Source organism: Erithacus rubecula, assembly GCF_903797595.1.
Source record: "Erithacus rubecula genome assembly, chromosome: 5".
NCBI lineage: Eukaryota > Metazoa > Chordata > Aves > Passeriformes > Muscicapidae > Erithacus > Erithacus rubecula.
The window spans coordinates 26,034,036-26,057,922 of NC_136687.1; the positions used below are offsets into that span (position 1 = coordinate 26,034,036).

Genomic DNA, 23,887 nt, shown 5'->3' on the forward strand with positions numbered 1-23,887 from the left:
TCACTAACCTCACACAAGACTAGCCCATTTAGTAAGAAAAAACCCTAAATGGTTTTTCTGTGTGACTTGAGGTAGCTCTGCGAGTTCCCAGATGTGCCAGGATTAGCTCTGAACAGCTGAAAAGTTATTTTTGTTGCAGTATGCCTGTCCTTTTAGAAGAAATACTAACCTGATGGAAGTAGTTAGCACTGCAGAGATGACAAACTTAATTTTAAATTATGCCTAATGCACAAGGATCCAAATCTTTCCAAACCTTGCTGTCAATTCAGCACAATGGTCCCCAAACCCCTCTTTATCTTGTTCCAGAAAATAAAAGATAAAGACTTTGAATTCATTGAAATCAGCAGACCTTTCAAGAACATGTATCTGTCTTTAAATGCTGACATTCAGGTGAGAACGACACAAAAGCACTGAGGCAAACAATTCGCTGAATTCTTAGCAGGTCAGAGCAGAGAACTGCAGAGCACACTTGCAGTCTTTACGTGGACATTTTTCATATTAACACTAGGTGGTAGACATGAAGCAAGAACTGACAGAAAAAAAAAAGAACACAAGTGTCTTTACTTTCCAAGTAGTGTCTTTTTCCCTCAGTAAACTTTTCAGAGGGCAAAATTTATCTGATAAACAAATGTCCAAAGAAAGTGGACTTCCCTTTGTGTGAGATTCCTCTTCTATTCTGCTTTGTGACTGCAAAGTTAGCTTGCTTTCTATAAATGTTTTGTCAGGCAGGTGTCTTCTGCCCTGCTGTTCATTTCTTGTCAATCAAAGATGGTTAGAGAGGTCAGGTGCAAGACAGGGTATTTGGAATCATCTGATACTTGTGTGCTACTCCCATTTATACAGATAACAATAAATTCACTTGAGACAGATAAAGAGATATCAACACAACCTTTCTTCACTGTGGCTGTAGTTACAATTCCACATTAACTTTTTGCTTAGAGATAAAATTATCAGGAATGTTGCACATTTGAAATTCTGGTTGTCTAGAGCTATGATCTGCCTGCTTTGGACTGCATCCCCAGGGGTACTGACAATGGGCTAAATAGAATGTTGCTAGGCCAAAGGATATCTCAAAACAGTCTCTTCAGAAATGGTAGTAGTTAATCCAACTCATCCTTTCCATGTATTTTTATATCCACTCAAAATTTTGCTGTGGCTGTGCTTTCTGTGATCACGGCTTTACATTTATTACAGTTGCACAATACACATAAATAATAAATAAATTAATTACTTAAAAAAAAAAAAAAAGTTGCACAGTCCAGACACACTTATGGGCCAGTGTCATGTGCATGAAGGTGGGATACCATCTGACATGTGCTAAATGGTTATTTGTAGGGAACTACCACAGGACTGCAGTGGTTTGGGAGGAGAGTCTTTCTTAGACATAGATCCTCAACAGAAAGGCCACACCAAGTCACCATGTCCATGTAACTGATCCTGGGAATCTCACTATAAATTAGATCATGAAAACGCTCCAGCTTAATAATAAAAACCAAATAGTGATGGCAAGAACATAAATCCTATAAATATCAGAAATTTTTGGTATTCTCCCTCCTCAAATATCTGCATTATTGCCAGAGTGTCATCAAGTTTAGTGTGAGGACAAATATGTCTCCTCTGTAGCTTGCAAATGGCAATACTGAGATTTTTGACTTGTAGCAGATAATTGAAACTATTACAATGCTGACCTACATTAAAAACCTTCATTCTTCTCTAAAGCATACTCATTCACTAAGATGAATGGATCACTGTATACATCTTTGATAGGGCTGTTATTTTGGAAAGTCCTCTGAATGCCCTTTAAGATTATTTGAGAAACTGTTTGGGCCAAAGGCTTTGAGAATGAGCTTCAGGAAGCAGAAATGCTTGCACTGATGGTGGATCCACAAACACTATCTGCATGATTGGCTTTAAAGACTCTGCATTCAAGAGTCATTTTTTGTTTCTTATGCAGCTAGGTATCCTTTGTGTTGGCACAAGCATCCATATGGCCAAGTGGCTACCCAACTGACAGAACTAATTTAAATTAAAACTAACCTAATAAAAAGCCCCTCCAAACAACCCTGCTTTTTTGCTTTTTTTAATGGGAATGGTAATGTAAGACATGGCAGATAGTGAAGCCAGGAGAGTTTATATGAACTGAACTACCCAGTGATAACACAGGTTGCTGAATACAACCCTCCCTCCATGCATGAGGCTCAAATTTAAGGTATGGGCAGACAAGCCAACCGAGCAATCCTGTGGAAATTACTGGGGAGCTATATAATGCCTACATGGATGACTTATCTACAGTCAAAGTGAAGAAGAATGAACAGTCTCACCCCAGCTCACTAGCTAGGTTAATGCAATGGGAAGTCTATTGGCCACAATAAAGGTAACAGAAATGTCCTCTTGTATCTTTTGTTTGGCACCATTTGCCTCCTGTTTCTTCCACTCCTTAGTACATGATCTCATTCCACCTTACTTCACATTCAGAGATAAGAGCTTAGACTGAACTACATTTTGTGACATGTACATTGAAAAGACCTCAGCTTGGTTAGAATGAAATCAGGCTTCTCTTCACTTTCCCAAAAATGAGTGTGCAGGAACCTGAGCCCTGAAGGATGCTATGTAAGACAACCTAGGAGATGGAAGAGCTCACCACAGCAAAGAAGGCCTTGCTCCTCCTCTCTTCTTGCAGGAGCAAGCTTTGCTGAATGCAATTAAGCCAGGCTGTCATCACCTGCAGCACACAATGGCCTAAAACTTGAACTAAGAACTAAAAGAAGGGTTTTTACACCTACATTCTGTAACTGAAAGTACTCAGGAATGTTTTACCAGCACTTAGAGCACAAATGTTCTCATAAAATAGCATACAGACTCAATAGCTAGGCAAACATCTTACCCTGTATATTCCATAGGGAATTTACATAGAAATATGACTAGTAACAAAATCTGGTATTCAGACAATTAAGATATTTGACACTGCACTTGTACCTGGGAATGAGGGACATGTTGAACTCATAATGTGTTCTTGATATGAAACAAAAAGATAAATACCTTACACACCAAATTATCAAGATCATTATCTCTAGTATATCTGAGTTCCTCAGAAAATTCCTTCCCATCCAAATACTACTGCAATTTTAAGCTTTTTGATTGAAAGATTCACAGTGTAAGTCACAATAACAATGCCTTGATAAATAGCCTTTTAAAAAACCCCGTCTTGTAGTCAAGATGTGTATAGATAAACATTTTCATTATGTTATATTGCATGCAGGTATTTGGAAGGATGGCTAATGAGAAGCAACCAGTGACTTTACCAGATTAAAAGAGAAGTCAAGTGTCTTAACTTACTTTGGTGATTATCTAGGTTCTGTTGTATGGGTTTTAATAATGGATAGCAACAGGAAAGGTATCAAAAAGCACACTGGCCAAGCCTCCACTGATAACAAGTTCCACACACAGGCCCAGCTGAGACAAGGAGTATTACCTGACTTAATGGGACCTCAACCTTCATGGAAGAGGGCTTTTAAAGACTTTCTCTAAAGATAGTAGAGAGTAAAAAGCTGGTACACTCAGGTTTCAGTACACAGTATTACTGCCAAAAATATTTTCCAGAGAATTTTGCAAAAAGTTAACAGAAATCACACTTCCTCAAAGATTAACTTTGCAAATTTGTCCTGGTCAAGGACTCAAATGACGTCTAATAGATTTGTAATTCAGACTAACTCCTCCTCCCTCCCTCACCGCCCCCAAGAAAATCCTCTCCTTACCAATATCCTCTGATTTTATTTTGGCATGCTGTCAGTGGATTTTCCAGTGACTTTGTTCCCTGGCTTACAAAATGCAGAGATTATTTAGACCATCCACTTTTAAGCCTTGTTAATGGTGATGCCAGAGTAATATGATTTGCTTGAGCAGAATTAAAAGTTTCAAACATAATGAGCATTCACTGCTAGCACAGCTGTAAAATGTTACCATGGTGTCAAGTTAAATTGATAAAATGTTCTTAGTGTGTGGAAGGCCTTGATTAAACTGTGAGTAGGAATATACTCGTTTTCATTTTAATTCACAGTTCACCATTATAAAGCCAATAAAAAGCTGTTTCTAGCTTCTGCTACAAAGAAGTGAGAATTTAAGCCTCAACAACTAACAGTTGCTTTTTAATCATTTAAAAAAAATGCAACCCAAACCAACTTTTAAAGTTGTTTCTGCTAATTTAGCAATAGTGAAATTACAAGTTTATCTTTTGTCTTTGATGATAAGCCTACTTGTGGGCTCACAAACTCCAAACTCCACTTACATATACACATTAATTTTTCATGCAGAACAGTTTCAGTGAGTGAAGCAGCGAGCACTGCCCATACACACCACTGAATACATGCTTAAATATTTTGGTGGTTTGATCCAGCCTTCAGAGTTTCAAGTTTTTAGCTGAAAACATCCCTACTGAAGAAAATCTCTAGTACCACAGTAATAAAAATGATCATCTCATTCTTGGCCATTTATCAGACACAGCAAAGTCCTTCACCTTGCTGCAACCAGCTGTATCAGAACACAAAGCACAGAGAATTTATGCTGCATGTTTTTGTGGCATCTAACAAATAATCTGGATTTTTACACATACAGGTAAGATTTCAAATGTTAGAAATTATAACATGTTCCTCTTTGTGGCCCAGGCATCTCAGAAATGCAGCTTGATACAATGCCCTGCTTTAATATTCTGAATGTTAAAATATAAGACAAATTAAGCGCCAAAATCTGTAATTTGATTTATTGCACAGGACTAATTTGCATATAGAAGAACTTGCTTATATCAAAGGCCAACAATCATTACATAAATATCCTTACTAATTCAAAAGTGATGTCAAAGGACTGTATTTTCTAGTGGCCAGTGAAATTTCTGTTAGTCAGTCCAGGCTGACATGGATGACCCATTAACATTTACTATAATCTTCTTTCACATTTACTTATTTTTAAAGGCCTATAATTAAGAGACATGTCTTAGTTTTTAACTTTAAAACCATGGGCCTAATACACTTTATAGATTCAGTTAATGCTAAACTTTAACTCTGGTTTTCAAGACACATTCTAAAAAGTAGGAAGAAAAATAGCTGTTATCTTATTACTTCCTGATCAGGATGCCAGCTCTTATACCCATTGTAATAGGAAAAATGCAAATTGAGGAACATTAGCAAAGAAAACAGGAACATTAACATCTCAGCTATTCAACAGAGTTTTATTGAGTGCTTGCAAATGTATACCTAATAGAGCAGACTGTTTCACTTTTACAGGTGCAATATTTATGCCTTTAGGAAAGCACCCATTAAAAATTTTGACCATTACTGAGTTAGATTAGAATCAGAGGAAGTGCATATATGTCTCTAGGTGTGCAGCTTCCTGTAGAATTTGTGAATGAATGATTAATTTCAATCATAGTATAAGTATGGCTGTGTACAGTTCTGTCCTCCACAGAGGATATCTGATATTCAAAAGCTCAAGCAAATTAAATATATTTGTCAAGTGCCCATCAAAGAAAAAAAAATAAACAAGGCAGATTGAAAAGTTGAAAAAAGTATGCAGTGAAAATTGAGATAATAAGATGCAAAGTAATGAAAATACATCACTAATTTTATTTCCACATAAGATATTCCAGGTCCACCAGTGTAACTGCAAGCACAAACAAGGTAAGATGTTTTCCAGCCTCTTTCCAGAAAAGCAATGCAAGCTAAAATGAGACTATTGTTTCATTTTACGTGAAAACCATGGCTTTGTTCCTGGGATTTTGGCTCTGTCTTTCCCAATAAAAACATTTTTGGTGGACACTGGCAAATGTATATACTTGCAGCTGAAAGAGAATTATTAGCATATGAGAGTCAGTAGGGATGCAGTATTTTACCAGGAAAAGTATGAAGTATATGAAAGTATATGAAGCTCTATTGTAATAAACAGAAAATTTCCATGTAAACGATTTTCTATTGTTAGTCCAAAACCAATTTCTGAGCAACATTTAAATGTCTGTGACCTCAGAAGTACGAAGAATATATTTTATCTATTTCAGTGTATGTGTACTTATCCATGCCCAGGTTACCTATTCAGCCTACCTACCTAGACTGTCAGGAATGTCTTTATTTAGCACACTTTTTGTAACTATGAAGTCAAGCACACTAAACAAGCTCAGCAGTACTACCAAATGGGCTTGTCCGTGTCTGGCTGTGCACGTGTTTGCATAAGGAGGATATCCCTTTCAGCATCACTGAAAAATGACTGGTATATGTCACTCCATAGCATCATTATTTTGAGTACCAACCAAATGGAAGCGGAACCCAAACTTCATTCTGTGGGTCTGGATCCATATGGGTGACAGTGAAACAGGTCTGTTGTACACTGCCTAAACAGGTCAGGTAGAGGTTTTATTGTATCATGATGACGAACCTAAACCACTACCGCTAGTAGGAGCCTAAAAACGCTTAACAACTGCTCCGTTTCGGTAGTCTCGGACTGTGTGACTTAGACTTTAAGGTGAGCATCTGGGGAATGACGGGCGGGCCCCGCCGCGACTGCGGCAGGAGGTCACGCTCGGCGTGGCTGGGACGGGGCGGCGGGAGCATCCCGCTGCGCGGGGCTCGTCCCCTGCCTCCAGGGCTCATCCCCTCTGCAGGGCTCATCCCCGCTGCCCAGGGCTCATCCCCGCTGCCCAGGGCTCATCCCCGCTGCCCAGGGCGCATCCCCGCTGCCCAGGGCGCATCCCCGCTGCCCAGGGCGCATCCCCTCTGCCCAGGGCGCATCCCCGCTGCCCAGGGCGCATCCCCTCTGCCCAGGGCTCATCCCCTCTGCCCAGGGCTCATCCCCGCTGCCCAGGGCGCATCCCCGCTGCCCAGGGCGCATCCCCTCTGCCCAGGGCTCATCCCCGCTGCCCAGGGCTCATCCCCGCTGCCCGGGACGCGGCCCCGCCGCGGGCTCCGCGCCGGGACGAGGAACGCCCGGGCCGGTGGCGCGGCCCCGGCAGCGAGAGCGGATGCGGCTCAGGCGAGATGCAGCCGAGGTCCAAAGGCGTTCTATTGCTCTCCTTCGGCGGGACCGGCCCGGGAGGCAGGAGGCGGAGGAGTGTTCCTTGCACTTAGCCTCCGGGATGCTGCCCGGGCTCCCCGCCGGGGCGGAGCGGAGCGGACGGGACCGGCCGGGACGCTCCGCTCCGCTCCCGGAGCGCTCCCGCCGCCGGAGAACCGAGGCCCTCCCGGCTGCACGTGCCCCGGCAGGGCCCGAGCAGCCGCCGCGGCCCGGCCGACACCGATCCGCGTCCGGGCGGCGCCGTGCGGGCACAGCTCGCCCCCGCGCCCCTCTTACCTGTGCTGCAGCCCCACCAGCCCCAGCGTGAGCACGTGGGGCACGTCCAGCTCCGTGGGCCAGGCGCCGGAGGCGATGCAGCCGAACACGCCGCACTCCTCCCGGATGCCCAGCTCCTCCAGCTCCATGGCGCGGGCAGCACGTGGCGGCGCGGCTCCCGCTCCCGGTCCCGGCCCCGCTCCGGCGGCTCCCGCGCGCTGCTGCCGGCGGCGCGCTCAGCCCACACCGCCGCTCCGCCCGGGGATCCCGGTGGCCCGCCGGGCGCCTCCCGCCCTCATTTACATACGGGGGGGCGACACCGCAGCCCCGGCCCGTTCCGCCGCCTCGCCCGGCCCCGCCTCCCGCGGACTCCTCTCTGCCCGCGACCCCGCGGGGCGCTCCAGGCCGGGGGGATGTTTGCCCGCGGGGTGAGGGCGCAGGGGGGCGGGGGCCGGGCGCGGCGCGGCGCCGGCATTGGCCGGGCGGAGGGCCGGGGCTGTTTGCACGGGCCGGGGGGGGATGCTGCCGTCCGGGGCTCGCCCGGGGGGCTCGGCGGGGCCGCCCCGCGGCGTAGGGCGGCGATTGGCGGGCGGCGTCGCTGCCCGCTGCCCTCGCTGCCCGCCCCTTCCGCCGGCCCCTTCTTACCCCGGCGGCCGAGCCCTGCGGCGTGAGCTCAGCCTCTCTCCTGTGCCCTAGGTGCCCGCGCCCGCTCCCGCCGCAGCCATGGCCCCCGCAGCATCAGGTAACCGGGCGCCCGTCGGGGGTGGGTCGGTCGGTAGGTCGGAGATGCGGCTCTCGGTTTGGGATGTAGGTGCTTGGGAACAAACTTTTTCCCAGCGTAATTTTAATTTTGTGGGGTTTTTTATTACTTTTTTTCCCGTGGGTAGTTGCTGGTGCGGGAGGGTGGGCAGGGCTGCAGGATGCTGGGGCGAGTGCCGCGGAGCTCCGGGATCGCCCCGAAAGTGGAAGGGAGAAAAGAAACACAACAAAAAGTGGCGGGAGCTGCCGCCGGAGCGGGGCTGTCGGCCCCGCTGTTCGGGGAAACGTGGCCGAACCATCCCGCGGGCCGGGGCTCGGGGAGCGCAGCGCGGGGTCCTGCTGGGTCCCCATGGACTCCAAGGTGGTGGCTCTGCGTGCGGAAGTAAACAAGTCTTTGCAGTGCAAAAATTACCTTTTTTTTTTCTTTTTTTTTTTTTTTTCTTTTTTTCCTATGTGTGTGTGTTTTGTTTTGGTTTGGTTTTTTTTTTTTTGTTTTTGTTCCTGTAGACCTGAAACTTGGCAAAAAAGTTAACGAAGGTAAAACGAAAGAAGTGTACGAGCTGCCAGATATCCCAGGATGTGTTCTCATGCAGTCCAAAGACCAAATAACGGCGGGAAATGCGGCCAGGAAGGACCGAATGGAAGGGAAGGCTGCCATTTCCAACACAACGACAAGTTGTGTGTTTCAGCTGCTTCAGGAGGCTGGTAAGTATTTTAAAGGTAGAGTGTGTATCTTACAGGCATTATTACAAAACACTACTGTTTTATAGAAGAATTTAACCTGCCTTCAGGCTCTCGTGGTTTTTTAGTTTCTTTTCTATTAGCTTTTAATTATGCTTTTCTCTCGGGTACTTTAGAGCTGGTGAGTGGCTTGTTCGTTTGGAGAGTATCTGCAGTAATCTAGTGTTGGAGATAACTGCAATAGTTTCTGTGCTTGTTTGGACACGCCCCTAATCCCCTCCCCTCTCCTTTTGTCGGTTCTTCCATGCCCTATGCCTACTTCCTTGCATGTAACTCTGGGCTGGATGCATCTGCCTTGCTTTACTACATCTGCATGCACAGAGCACACTGCTAGCTAGTGGCACTACCACACTTTGTCTAGGCTGTGTGCAATCTGTTTATGTAAGCTGAAACGCAAAATTTGAGTGTTTTTTCTCCCCTCTGTTGTGTGTTATAGCAGCATAAACGTGTCTTTGAGTAGTTTGTAAGTTGCAAAGAGGAAGAATTCCTGCTGGTGGGGAGTCTGCTAACAGTACTAGTATACAGGCTCTAGTAAGCTTAGCTAGATTCCTTATAGCTGTGTGTTCCCTATGCTTTGAAACATTTGCACAAAGACAGCTTCAGGCACCCGCTGAGTTACTCTAGAATTTGTATTATCTGTTATAAGGTGTGGTGATAGCTCTCAAACTGTGAAGTCCTAGCATGTTTCATATGGGGAGGAGAAAGATGGGTTCTCTAGCTGTATCTTTGTCTCAGCCTGTATTTTAAGAACTACTTACACAGAAATAAATACCAAGTAATTCAGTGTAATCCTGAGTCACTGGCTTTTTGGGAAGCCTGTTGTGCATACGGTATTAAGAAGCCTTGTAGGTATTTGATTGCATTTGCAGTTGATTAAAACTCCTAATTTTCATTTAGGAGCTATTAGTGAGATGTTTTGCCTAATTCTTGAATGGCAGTATTTAAGACAACAATCAAAATACTTCATATCCTACAGATGTGCACTTTTAACGTGAAGAAGCCATTCTGTTGCCCTTTCAAAAATCCATGGGTGTCTTGTACTCATGGCTTCCACAGGTGCCATGGAAAAACGCGCAGAGTAAACTGCAGCTGTGTTTTAAAGCAACAAAAGAACTTTCAGGGTTCTTCTCCAGTTTCCTGATTTGAGGGGTGTAAATGCAGATAGTGGCAATGCCTTTATTGTAAAGGGTGTTTGTTTGATTTGCGCAACTCTTCTTTACCTGCTCTTTCAGAGGTGATGATTTACAAAGTTCTGTTAAAGTTTCTCTCCCTTTTACAATAGAGCTAATGGCAGCCAGCAAAAGCACACATCTGCACTGATGGAAAATGTAGTAGTGAACCAGACAGGGGCCTTAGTGTGCAGTTGGTTATTTAAATCATTCTGCCCTTGAAGGAAATGCACCAAGCTTTGAAGAGTCGGTGTTCATATTTTAAGACTTTTTGTTTTGTTCCTTTATGGTTCTGGAAGTGGAATGGAACTGCTTGTTTCTTGAAGCTTCTTTGCCTTCTGTTTCTGGCAGGTGCTGATTTGGCTTGGCAGTTGCCCTGGTGGGGTGAGCAAATCAAAAGGATGTAGAATCCCCAGGCAGTGGAAAGGAGAGCTGCTTTATTGCAAAAACCAGGCCTTTTTAAGCAGTTAGCCCATTATCAGCTACATAGTTTTGAATCATAACAAATAATGGTTATATAACTTGTTTTTCTACTTCTAATTTGGCTCAGTCTCTATCCCATAGTCCTCTTCTGCTTAGCTGAAGTAGCAGGCCTGAGCCATGATTTTCCAAGGCCTTCCTTTTGTAAGGTTTTAACTTTATGCAACAGTCAGGGAGAAAGGTGGGACTTTCCTCAAGAGTGAAATTGAAAAAGAGCCATTTTTCACTTAGAGTGCTAATCTGCATGTTGGCTGTCCCTCTTTAAAGTGGGGTCCATCATCTTACAATTATGTAAGAAGGTTGACTTGTTGCTGCAGGTTTGAGTGCATATGCTTCTGAATCTGTCTTTTGCCTAATAAATCACCAAGATCTAGTGTCCTAAATAACTTAGTTTGTGATGAAAGGGAGGACAAAGCCGTTCTCTCTGCCCCATCTGCTTTTATTAAGCAAAGTATTAAAGACTGCTGTGCTCTGTTACTCCTTTGAAAGGCTCCAATTACTGTTTGATCTATAATGAATCTTTCACCAGAGAACATGGTTGGGTACTTGATTGTACTAATTTACATTTTTTAAACTCACAAAAACATTGTGAGGGATAGATTTAATGTTGTAAGGCTGTGTGAACAAAATTATTTTCAATAATAGGATTTCTGAGTTACAAGTGAGTGTTGTATGATAAAATTGGCAAAACGAATGACTTGTGAAAGATACTTGTCTTTTGCAAAGCTGGAGTGGTTTAAAATACACTGAAGGGATTCAGTGTGTCCCTTAAGTCCAGGAAGAAAAAGATTCAGATGTACTTAGAGGTGTTTGTGACCACTGTTTTAACTGTGGAGTGTGCCTACCAATAGAACTAAGCTGTCATCTTTTTATGTAGGAATCAAAACAGCTTTTGTCAGGAAACAGAGTGACACAGCGTTCATAGCAGCTCACTGTGAAATGATCCCAATTGAATGGGTGTGCAGAAGAATTGCTACTGGCTCCTTCCTCAAGAGAAACCCTGGTGTCAAAGAAGGGTATAAGTTTTACCCACCCAAAATTGAGATGTTTTACAAGGTAAGTTTCCTTTCCTGTGATGTTAATCAAAATAAACAGTACTTGCATGGTGAGGGTAAGTAGCTAGCTAGTCATTTAGGATTCTGATCTCCTTTGGGATGTGTGCTGAAAGATGTCTGGTGAACTGTAATCTAAAGTGTGGTGTACCCTGTTACTGTAAAGGTGGTCAGGTGTTACAGCAACTGTTTTCAATGTTACTGTCATTTTTTTAATGGTGATCATTATCAAATGATTATCAAAATACTAGTTTGAAGCCTGTATTTGTTACTTGATAGCAACAACACACAAAACCTTGTATCTTCTAATGATTATTTTAGCAAGCTTAAATTAATGTATTTGTTCTGATTATCTTAACAGGATGATGCTAATAATGATCCACAGTGGTCTGAAGAGCAAATAATTGAAGCAAAATTCTGTTTTGCTGGGCTTACTATTGGCCAGACTGAAGTGGATATTATGTCTCGTTCTACTCAAGCCATTTTTGAGATCCTAGAAAAAGCATGGCAGCCCCAAAACTGCACTCTTGTAGACCTGAAGGTATAAGAATCTAATTTCTCATGATTCTGGTTTTGACAGGAAAAATATCTCTGTACAATCACTAAAATAGGATTCTTACTGTCTTTTTAGATTGAATTTGGTGTTAATGTCCTGACAAAAGAAATCGTTCTTGCTGATGTTATTGACAATGATTCATGGAGGCTGTGGCCAGCAGGAGACAGAAGCCAGCAAAAGGACAAGCAGGTGGTGCTTTAATCTTTACCTTCTAAGTGAGCAGGGCAGAACAATGGAGAAAGTAAAGCCTACAGTTTAACATCTGCTTTCAGAGTGGCTTTTTTAGATGGTCTTATCTTGTTATGGAGTAATTTGCATGGTACCTCTGTCCAAGCCTGTTCTCATTAAATAGTTTATCTCATTTATGGTAAAAGAAAATTCTTCTCTCTGTGTATCTTCAGCTGAAATACCCAACAGCACTATTGACTGGAGCTGTCATAATAAAGTGTGGGGTTTCCAGGAATGATGACTTGTGCAGATAATAATGAGATAGTTGGGTAACAGATCCAACTATGGGAAGAACAGAAGCTTTGGTTCCAGGTTCTCCAAGTTCCTCAGTTTATTCAAAGGGGTAGCTCCTATTAGTAGAGATCTGGTGATACTTAGGAGGGAACTGCAATGAGGATGCTTTTCTTTGTTATTTATTTTGGTAACCATGAATTCAATAATATTGTCTCCAAAAGTATTACTCATAGACTGTGCCCACATATGAGGCCTGCAAACAAGTTTGAAACAGAATTTGTCCTATATTCAAACTTACAGCATTTATACTTCTCACATATCTCTGGATTATCAGATGACTAGTTATGAAGGAACTGTTTTGGCCATGCTGCTGCCAGGAGTCTGTCATGGGTGTTGAGACCTGGTGAAAGTGTTGTAAGCCACAGGGGAAGATTCCAAAGTGTATGTGGGAGGAAGGGTATTAATTTTAAATTGGGTAGCAAAACTGCTCTGTTTACTTGACCTGGATTATGTAGTAGCATGCTTGTGTGAATTCCTCTGACAGTCCCCTAAAATAAGGCACATGGTAACATCATGTAGAACCTAGGTTGGTACAGTGCTACTGCAGGCAATCATGTCATCATAAATCCAATATAAAAAAAGTTGTATGTTTTTTCTTAAATTTTCCCTGTGGTAAGCTTCCAGAACCTTGATACCCTTGTGGCTGAAAGTCTTGTGTTGTAAATGGCCATAAATTGCAGGGCTTACACAGACCCCAAAGCCTTTTCTGCGTTTGGTACTGCCACTCTGGCAAGGAATTTGGGGGTGCATGGGAAGCTGGGAGGAGACACAGTTGGGGCAGGTGACCCCAATTGACTAAAAGGATATTCCAGACAATGTGGCATGTTCAGTGTATAAAGTGTGGGGGAGAGGTTGAGGGGAGGCTTTTGGAGTTGGTGTTTTGTCTTTCCAAGTCACGGTTATGTGTCCTGGAGATGCCTGAACACCTGCCTGCCCATGGGAAGCGATGAATTAATTCCTTGTTTTGTTTTGCTTGTGTCTGAAGCTTCTGCTTTGCCTGTTAAACTGTCTTTATTGCAACTCATGGGTTTTCTAAATTCTACCTTTCAGATTCTCTGTGATCTCTGGTGGGGAGTGAGGGAAAGGCTGTGTGGGGCTTGGCTGCTGGCTGGGGTTAAACCACAACACTTAAATGCTTTTATTTTCCTTTTTTCAGTCCTATCGCGACCTGAAGGAGGTGACTCCTGAAGCACTGCAAATGGTTAAGAGAAACTTTGAATGGGTTTCAGAAAGAGTGGAGGTACCTGTTTTTATGTGAACAACACATCTAAACTTTGATGACTGTGTGCCTTCAATCCTCTTAACTGTTCTTATATATCTCCACTCTTTTATCTAGTTGCTTCTAAAAACAAAGAGCCAAGGTAGAGTTGTGGTGTTAATGGGATCTCCTTCTGACCTCAGTCACTGTGAAAAAATAAAAAAGGCATGTGCAACCTTTGGAATTCCTTGTGAATTAAGAGTGACCTCTGCTCATAAAGGGCCAGATGAAACCCTGAGGATCAAAGCAGAATATGAAGGTAAATGCCAGGAAATACTGATTTGGATTGAAACAGCATCATGTTTCAGAATGACCTGACAACTTCAAAGATTTATGGGGTTTTTCCATTTTTTGTAGCACCAAGCTGTTTCACACTTGATAGTAGCATGACTGCTCTAAGTAATTTTAGAGTAATGTGTTGTCTTACTGCCCTGCCACAACTTCCATTCCTCAAAGTCTAACCTCTGCTTTTATCCCAATATCAGAATTGCTTTGCCCAAGCTTTGATGTTAATAGATTTATTGTAGCATCTTGCTGCTGATGCCAGCATTTCTGAAACAAGGAAGAACAGTCTCTCTAGCTGACTGAAAATTCTTATGAGTTATATTAGGCAGATGTTGCTCCCACCATGTTTTTGAAACTATTCTTGCTTATTACTTTAGATGTCATGAGAAAATACCATGGGAAAAATACTTGCTTTAAATTACTCTTTTTGCCAAGAAGACTTAACATCTTTTCAAAAATGTTTATAGCCTAGCAGATGAGATATAGTAGTTATTTATTTTTGTGGGAGTATACACATTCTATGCATACCATTCTAGTTGTTGAAACTACAGATGTGGTAACCATAGTTAAAACACTCACCTTGATGTGAACTGTTTCAGATTTAAGGAGAGGAGCACTTACAGATGCCAGAGGTTTAATGGCTATTTTCTCTACAAAACTAAGCAGCACCTCTTCCTCTGATACTGAGACTTCTCCTCAGAGGCAGAGTAAGAAATGCTAGTTTTGGCTGTGGTAAACAGTAACTGGGATTTAAGGATGTAAGATTTCTTAGAAGATATTTCTGTAAAGGAGGAAGTTGGGCACAAAAATGTTAGTGCCATGTAATGGAATTGAAAGGATAACTGTCGACACAATTGTGAATTGTGACAAAGTTCCCATGAAAACAAGTGGTAGAGAATAAGGGATTGCTTATCTCTGACTGTCTGCTTCCCCACCAGGAGATGGAATCCCAACAGTGTTTGTTGCAGTAGCTGGCAGGAGCAATGGTTTGGGGCCAGTAATGTCTGGTAACACTGCTTACCCAGTTGTCAACTGCCCTCCACTCTCAGCTGATTGGGGTACTCAGGATGTGTGGTCCTCTCTTAGACTGCCCAGTGGTAAGATAATCTTCAACTTATGCTCTTGTTCTAATCTAGCTCTATTTTTGTTGTTGTTTTACTGTACACACACGGGACAAAACTTTGGAAAAGCAGCTGGATCAGTACCAAGCAAAGTCTGTGGAACTGTGTCACATACAGGCTTTTACTTCTTAATGGCAAAAAGCCCAATAGACAGAGCAGAGATTACATAGAATAATCTTTAAAAAAAGTAAACCTTGTCTTATCCTTGCTAAACATTTCATTTTGAAATTTAAAATAATATTAATGGAAATTTAATCAATTAAACTTTGATGCATTTTCCTTATGATAAAAGATGAAATAGTATCTTTCTCAACAATCAGTGTAGGTAAACCTCAAGTTTCCACTACTAATTTAGTGCATTTCTACCTGTATGATTTTTAACTTTGTTAGTAACTTGAGTGGAGGCCCAGAAGTTTACTACCTCTCTATAAGGGCATGATGGCTTTTGGAGTAACATGCCACAAAGCAGTCATATTAAAAGTAATACTTGCTTTAAAAACTAGATCATGTGGCTTCTGGAGGCTGAAACAAACCTTGTCTTAGATTGTTCTTCAGAGAAAATGTTTTGTTTGACTATGAACTATGCTTTAGTAAATAGCATTCTCTCTCTGCAGGTCTTAGCTGTCCTACTACTCTGTCACCTGAAGGAGCTGCCCAGTTTGCTGCCCAGATATTTGGGTTAAACAACCATTTAGTGTGGGCCAAACTGCGATCCAGCATGTTAAACACCTGGATCTCCTTGAAGCAGGCTGACAAAAAACTTAGAGAGTGCTCCTTGTAAGTCACACTGACAAGTAACTGTTACTAGTTACACAATGATAATGGCGTGTGCATATTCATTCATATTAGGATTTAACCTTGGATGAGCCCAATGTCCTGCATCATTTCTTGCAGAAGAAAGCATTGTTAGAGCAGAATAGGAAGTTTGTCCTTCCCTTGTGTATTTTTTTAATATAACAACTAAGTAGAGATGGGGAAGTAGTATTTTAGGTATCTCTTTCTGTTGCTCCAGAATGGGGCTGTTCTGCTTTTTAGTCTATACTATACTGTTAGCTACAGACTACGTCAAGAGAATGATTTGGTGCAAACTAAATAGAATTCAACTAGTCTTCTGCATTTCTGTAACAGTAACATTCTTCCATAGTATTAATGTATGTCTTGAACCTTATTAAATGAACTGGACTGCTGACTAAGGCCAGTGTTGATGCTGTTCTGCTTGCAATGATGATATGTTTTCTATAGCAATAAAATGGTAACATATGCTATATTAATAGGAAAAGAGTGTGGAAAAATGTTATAAGAGCCTGAAATAAATACATGCCTTATTTAAAAATATATATATGCATACATGTATTTTTTTTAAAAATGTGTGTGTATATTTACCCCATTGATACCTTTTGGAGTGATGTGATGAAGTTAATACCAGTTTGCTTGTTCATAACAAGCTATAAATACAAATGGCTTGAGTCACCTGTAACTTGGCTTGTTGCCTGTTTGCTCTAATTCTTGCCTAATCCAAGCTTTATCCTTTCAAATACTGGGTATATCTACCTTCAGTAGTTCTGTAGAGCCTATGTGATGATGTTGGACTGTCTTAACACACTTCAATAGCTGTAGCTATTCTATGTCTATATTTCCTCACTCTTTCTGTGGAAATTTTACTGAACTGAACAAGGGAACAAATACTAAAGCAACAAACTTCTGGGGGGAAAAGTCTAAGCATGACTTTCTTGTCTTTGCACACACCAGTCTTCTGAGTAGGTAAGATTCTAACAAATATGCAATTACTCAAAGTATGTAACATCTGTGCTTTTACAATTATAAATAAACTATTGAATGCAAATCTGCTTCATGGAGATTTATTGAATAAGTGCACTCAAAAGTGGTTATCGGCTGTGGTACATCACTTCAGGACCTGAAATTAGGTAATAATGTTATAAGAAGCTTATGCATGAAAACCTACATGGAACACTATTTGGTGACAGCCTTCTGAAAGATACTCTTGCTACTGAATTGTCTCAGGAGTGCTGCTTTGACCTGTGTATCTGTATAGAAGAGCTCTAAGCAGTGTTCTCTTGAATGCAAGGATTTTTAAATGGTCAAAGCTTTCTCTAAAGTAGAAGAACTAGAACTCTTTTCTTAAACATTAGGGCATTTAGTCTATCATTAGCAAATTTGTAGATAACAGCAGGTGTGTTGGCACATTGATCTGCTGGAGGGTAGGAGGGCTCTGCAGAGGGCTCTGGATAGGCTGGATTGCTGAGCTAGCCAGGGACTGTGATAGGAGGTTCAGCAGGACCAAGTGTTGGGTCCTGTACTTAGGTTGCACTAACCCAGGGCAGCACTACAGGCTGGGGGGCAGAGGGCTGGAAGGCTGTCAGAAAAGGACGTGGGGGTGCTGGTGACAGCAGCTGAACATCAGCCAGTGTGGGCCAAGAAGGCTGATGGCATTCTGGCCTGTATCAGCATTAGTGTAACCAGTAAGACTGGAGAAGTGATGATCCTCCTGCACTGGTACAGCTGCAGCTTCAGTGCTCTGTCCAGTTCTGGGCTCTCACTTTAAAAAGGACATAGAGATACTGGCACATGTCCAGGGAGGAGCAACAAGGCTCTGGAAGGGTCTAGAAAATGTCCTGTGGGGAGCTGGGTTTGTTTACCCTGGAGAAGGCTCAGGAGGGATCTCCTTGCCCTCCCCAGCTCCCTGGAAGGAGCTGCAGTGAGGAGGGGCTTGGTCTGTCCTGCTGTGCCTGCAGTGAGAGAACAGGAGGAGATGGCCCAAAGCTCACACAGGGGAGATTCAGGTGAGATATCACAATTTCCTTTTCACTGTCAGTGTTGTCAGGTGTTGGAATGGGGTTGCCTGGGTGGTGGGGTCACCATCCCTGGAGATGGTCAGAAGGTGTCTGGGCGATAAGGTTTAGGGGGTTGCAGTGATAGTGCTGGGTTGATGATCTTAAGGGTCTCTTTCAACCTAGATGATTCTATGATTCTATACTGTATTTTTTGAAGCACTGACTTTGAAGTAAAGATCCTCAGGACTGGGATTTTTTTTTAGCAAGCAAACTATTTACCAAGTTAGTACTTGCCTGCATACCTGCTGAGGCGTGTCTGAAAGCATGCTGACAGCTCTCCTGACAAGACACTGATGTTAACTTTGACTAGCAGAAGAATTAATGGGTGAAGAGTCCATGCTCTTGTTGGCTTGGGTGAGTGAATTGGATTATCTTATTTTGTAATCAGACAAGCACCAGAGCCAACAACTGTAAAGGAGGTGGCAGCGTTTGTTCCTCCTGGTGACAGCAGTCTGCTCACTCATCTGCATAGCAATATTTCAGCCTGAGGGTGAAGTTACACAGCAGGTGAAGGTGTCATTTCCTATTTGGCCCTACCCAGCACTGCACTGTGTGTTGGCTCTGATGGGTAATCAACCTGACAAGGTTACTAGCCATCGTAGCACCATGCTGGATTTAAAACTACAGCCAGCCCTTGGTGTCTCTTCAGCCCACGGTGCTGTGCTGTCTGTAGTCTTCCTCTATGCAATATCTATTAGTAACAAATGATGATTTGAGTGTTAACACTCAATACTCTGCATGGTCTCTAGTTACTTTTCCCAAATTACTTTCACCCCAATTATGCTAACTTCATTTGTAAAATTGTGCCAATTTACGTAAGGCATGAGCATGCTAAGTGCTTTAGTTGCCATAGAGATGGTCATTCTTCAGCTTTTGGATGGGGTGGGTTGTCAGGGGGGGGTTTGTGCAGTCTGTATTGAACTCTCTAGTTGCAAATCCTTGCTTGAGCAGTTGCCTTGCAAACAAGCACCAGGACACAGCAGCTGACATTAACAGTGTGCTGCTGTGATCAGCAGACAAAATCTGCAAGGATTTTCTGTAGCTGCCCTTAAAGCCAGCTGCCCTAAAGGTCAGCTGGTTAGTTTAGCTGAAACTTCTTCACAAAGATTTTGCTGTGAAATGAAAATACTTCCCCTTGATTCAGCATTTTGGCTATTATGTTGATGCAATAAACTGTAAATTGCTCCAGTCAGAAATTGCTCTTGTAGCACTTGTGCTTTTTCAGTCCAATTTAAAAAACAATCCTAACAAATTCTTGAATTAAAAAGTACTTTTATCTTCACAGAAATCATTACACAGAGCAGTTAATGAAGTTATTTGTATTTGGTAAATTGATTTGGAATACCTGTAATGAAAGTCTTTTAAGCATCTGCTGTGGAACCTAGGACCCTGAATTAGATCATGTCCTAGTTAGAAGTTACCTGCTTAACAGTCAATGTTCTTTAAAGATATCAGCGAAGAACTGTTTGGACTTAGCAAAGGGAAGTGCTGAGGGCAGAACTTCTTTTACATCCTACACTGCTTCAGATACAGGTGAGTGGCAGCTGGTGCTCAGCCCTTGCTCACATCATTTCATTTCCACTAAAAAGCCACACCCAAAAACTCCCCATTTTGTAAAAATCAGGGGAAAATCAGTCATGGCTTCCACAGGCTTGTTCTCCATCCACAGCTCAAAGGTTAAAGCATCTATCCAGAACAGTGAAGGTATGTTTTTAGTATCTACTGCCTGTGAAGAGCTGTAAAAGTGAATTGTAGGCCTAGGAGAGAATGTGCTTTAGACTTCTTGAGGATGGCATTAAGGCAGTCCCTGTTTTAAAGTAATTCATACCCAAAGAAAAATCATGTTTGTTCTCCCACTGGAGTGGACATCTGGACCTTTTCTTACAGCCTCAGAGATTTCTTTAGCATTGCAGCTTAATTGTGAAATAGTGGTGGAAATTCTGAGCTGTATTTTAAAATCAGAGGTGCCAGTTGCATGTATTTGGACTGTTTGCTGTGCATTGGCTATCTGGGTGAGAGAAACCGAAACCTAAAACTGGTTAAGGATTTCCTCTTGAACTTTTGGAGAAGCATTTTAGATCTTAACAGGGCAAACCAGCCTCTTACTAATCAGCTTTACCAGGATACACAAAGTTAATGTTCCAGTAGGGACCTCAAAGCACATCTATCCACACAAAACCTAACATGCACTACTCTACATGTTAAAACAGCCACCCTGGTTATAAGCAATTTGATCCCCTTGTTTCTGGAGGAAAGGATAAAACATAACCTTTCCCTCAATTCTTAGAAGAGTGTTTTAACCACCTCAGGCATGCAGAGATCTGTGGGAAGATCACGATCTCCCCTTTTCCCCCACGCTGTCTCAGTTTGTTTCCTTAAGTAACTGCAAGCGAGCTTACCTCGAGCTTTGGGTTTCTGCCTTGGGAATTCTCCTAGCAAGCCTCAGACAGGTCCTGTTGTCTTTCTTCTGTATGATGACTCAGTTCAGCTACAGTGGGGAGCTCTCCACAGGACAGGATTTACTTCCTGAAGGGTATTCCCTGAGTGCAAAGGTGAAATGTAAAAAGGTAAAATTCAAAACTTCTTCAGGAAGGAATGAAGATGCATTGGCACAGAAGTTGGTAAAAGGATGAACTGTAACAGCTTTTCTCTCTTTCCCCTCCTGATGACAGATGTCATCACCAGTAGGAGGATATTTTCACAGAAAAATAGTGCAGCAAACAAGCTGCCAGAACCTCAACAGATGCTTGTGAATATCAAGCATTAAGTTCAAGTCTTTTTCAACGACAGAGCTTTTCACAGAAAAGAATGGGCTGTCATTCACTTGGTGCTTCCCAGACTCCAGGATTTCATCCAACAGGCACCTGAAGCATCTGGTCTGGTGATGATCTGGGTCTGATATGCTGGCAGAGGAAAGATGATGGGCTGTGACCCCTGCAAGGAGCCCTCAGTCAGAACCAAGTAAGGTCTGATGCAAGAGGGGAAAATAAGGAGGAAAACAAGAAAAAAAAAAAAAAATCACCCTTCCCTTACAGCACTGTCAAGGAAAGAAGCTAGTATCCTACTTTGCCAAGTCCCTCCTATAGCTCTTTATGCTGATAAAACCATGCTGAGCCCACAGACCAGAAAGCTCTTGAGCACAAGCAACCAACACTCATTCAAATAGGTAATATAGTTAAGATGCCAAGCTCCAGAAAAGTTGTTTGGATTGGAACATGACTGTATTTGTCTTAATATGGCACAGCCTTTAGTTTCCCATTACATAATTTCCCTTTTCTAACACTAAACATCTACTAAATGGCCAGTTTCACAGCTAGTACAGGTTCCTATTCATTCTGCTTTAAAAGTTATTTCCAATATAGGACATCCTTCCAACTTATTTATGAAACAAAACCAAACCCCTCAACTGGAATTGTGAAGGTTCTTTAGGAACTGCTTTCCCTCTAACACCCAAAACATTTTGCTCTTGAGAGCCAGTCACATATTCATAGGCATTTCTGACTCAAATTTAACTACATCACTGCTAAAATCAAGAGGTTTGTTTTTTTTAAATCCATGGTAAAATCCTGCTACCTGTCTTTGCTTGTAAAAGTAGTTGCAGTCATGAGCAGACAGGAAAGCATAACTTCACAAAAATCAAGGCTCAATGGACTCTGTTTTCTTTTGTTTTGGTCAAGGCCTTAGAATATCTTAAATCTTATGATTAAATGTTTTTACAGCTTTAGGTTCTTTAACTGTAGAAAAGCACATAAATGAAAGGATAATGGACAGATTGCAGTGTGATACCATGGATATAATCTTCCTTAAACATGTATTTCATTTACTAAGTGGAAAACATTTCCATTATAAACCCAGTTGGAGATAGCCAGGTCTTTACAGTCAAAGTCAGTACTGAAAAAACAACATCTCAGCCTTGGTGAGGTGCAGGCCAGGCAGATGTGGTTTGTCTACTGCTGCTGACAGTACTCAAAGATAGCCATTGTCTCTGGAAACTGTCCCTGCCCCAATGTCAAGTGAGCAGACCTGGTACTGTGGGGCTCCCTTGTGCTGTTCTCCAGGACTCAGCTGTGCAGGTAACTCTACCCTGTCTCACCTGTGATTGATGCAAGTGAGTCTAAAGCACAGATTTACCCCACACTGATGCAGAGCTCCAAGGAATGGGTTAGATCACCCAAAAAACCCCAAAAAGATAACCAAGATTTGTAAAGCATTGAGCAATGTTTGAATCTGGCCTCATCTTTCATGGAGTTCAGAGCAAACACCTTTCTACTAATGTTCTAATGCTCATCCAGGGCAGCAAGCTGTTAAAGGAAATGATGTTTGGTAAAAGGCTGGAGGTAAGTATTAATCATATTAGGAATTTCAGTGAGATCTCTGGCCATAATTTAACAAAACTGGGAAGAAGTCCTTGCCAAAATACACATCACTTCCAGGCAGATATTTCTGAGTATGGTGACTCCACCCCATCACATTGAAGTTTGTGAGCTCTCTTATATTAACATATGTGCACATCCAATTCACTGTACAGCAATTTATGGATCACCAGTTTTTTGAGACACATCTAATTTTGTTCTCCTGCTTACACAAGGAACATTTCTACATCAACTTGTAAATCTTATGACTGTACAAAGAAGGCACAATCTCATGAATAAGATGCCCCAACAATAATTTAGGGCAGCCCTCGCAGGCTGATCCAGGAACACTGCCCAGCGAAGGGGTCTCCCTTAACTCTGACAGAAAATGAGAGGTTGACTCTTTTGTTGACTGTTGCTCATCATCAGGTAAGACTGATCATTAATGGTGTTATACCTTGCCTACATAGGAAGTAAGCTTTCCTCTTTTCCCTTTTGCTCAGTCTAGATCACTTGCATTCCATTCAACTTTAATGACATTGATTTTGAACCTTTCTATAATAAGATGATCAAACTTTGTCCTTAGCCAGCTTGTTTTATTGTTTGATAGCTAAAGATGTGTGATGCTGTGTGATGGGGAGGGGAAGAAAATTTAAAAAGTAACTGTAACAAAGTACTCCCCAAATTCAAAATACTATGTACGAAGTACAGCATGGTACTCTTTCCAACCTATTTACTGAAAGGGCTTTGCAAACATTCGAGTGTTGTTCTGCCCCACTGTAACTGCACAAAATGACACAATCTGGTACACAAAATACTCACTTTAAAAAAAATCCAATTTGAGAAACCTCTTAAAAATCTTTCATCTCCAGTCTCAATTTTCTATTGTTCCCAAGAGCACCTATAATAATCACGTCTGTGGAATGGTTACTGAAGAGTGGTACTTATAATTAGACTTAATGCATCATTTGTTAAACACAGTAAATTTGCTTTTTATACTGTTGTTGTTTGTCTTCAATAAAGCTTTTCCTTACATGGTTTATACAATTCCAGAAGTAAAACTCCTTTATGCACAGGGCAGTGCAACCCAATTGGCACTTGCATTGTTACTATATTAAGAAGTCATGGGAGTTTATAAAGACACTTAAAAGACACATCTTTCACCAGATTAAGGAATAATCCGTTTCAAACTCAAGTTCTTGGAAAGAACTAAAAAAAAAAAATAATAATTAACACTAGTTTATTTGGGTATTTCAAACCTGGCTACAGGGATGTTTCACTGTTAAGGAAAAAAATCCTGCCACCTAATGAAGATCTAATGAAGATCATAGTGATACAAAGATTATTTTTCTAGGGTTATAGCATATGGAAGTGTAAAAATAGATGATCCCCTTTCTTCTTTTATTTTGCAAATAAAGCTTCCAAAATATTC

The 23,887-nt window shown here is 42.1% G+C and overlaps 2 protein-coding genes across 2 annotated transcripts in view; one reads left to right on the top strand and one right to left on the bottom strand.

Moving 5' to 3' along the window:
- Positions 1 to 7,601, bottom strand: part of PPAT (phosphoribosyl pyrophosphate amidotransferase) — a 42,340-nt gene extending 34,739 nt beyond the window's left edge. Inside the window, exon 1 of the mRNA XM_079305924.1 lies at positions 7,330 to 7,601. Within this exon, the coding sequence (XP_079162050.1) occupies positions 7,330 to 7,457 (128 nt within the window). The 5' untranslated portion in view covers positions 7,458 to 7,601. The remainder of the gene's footprint in view (positions 1 to 7,329) is intronic.
- Positions 7,602 to 7,685: 84 nt separating this feature from the next.
- LOC306802118 (multifunctional protein ADE2) lies at positions 7,686 to 17,094 on the top strand. Its single transcript, XM_079305925.1, has 9 exons — positions 7,686 to 8,050; positions 8,575 to 8,772; positions 11,335 to 11,513; positions 11,871 to 12,050; positions 12,141 to 12,254; positions 13,744 to 13,827; positions 13,924 to 14,104; positions 15,069 to 15,227; positions 15,866 to 17,094. Exons 1-9 carry the CDS (start codon positions 8,032 to 8,034, stop codon positions 16,030 to 16,032), a joined length of 1,281 nt encoding a protein of 426 aa, XP_079162051.1. The 5' UTR covers positions 7,686 to 8,031; the 3' UTR covers positions 16,033 to 17,094.
- Positions 17,095 to 23,887: the final 6,793 nt, after the last annotated feature.

Coding starts and splice junctions, on each gene's coding strand:
- LOC306802118 (XM_079305925.1), top strand. Junction 8,773..11,334: donor TCAGCTGCTTCAGGAGGCTG/GTAAGTATTTTA, acceptor CTTTTTATGTAG/GAATCAAAACAGCTTTTGTC. Junction 13,828..13,923: donor GGGTTTCAGAAAGAGTGGAG/GTACCTGTTTTT, acceptor TCTTTTATCTAG/TTGCTTCTAAAAACAAAGAG.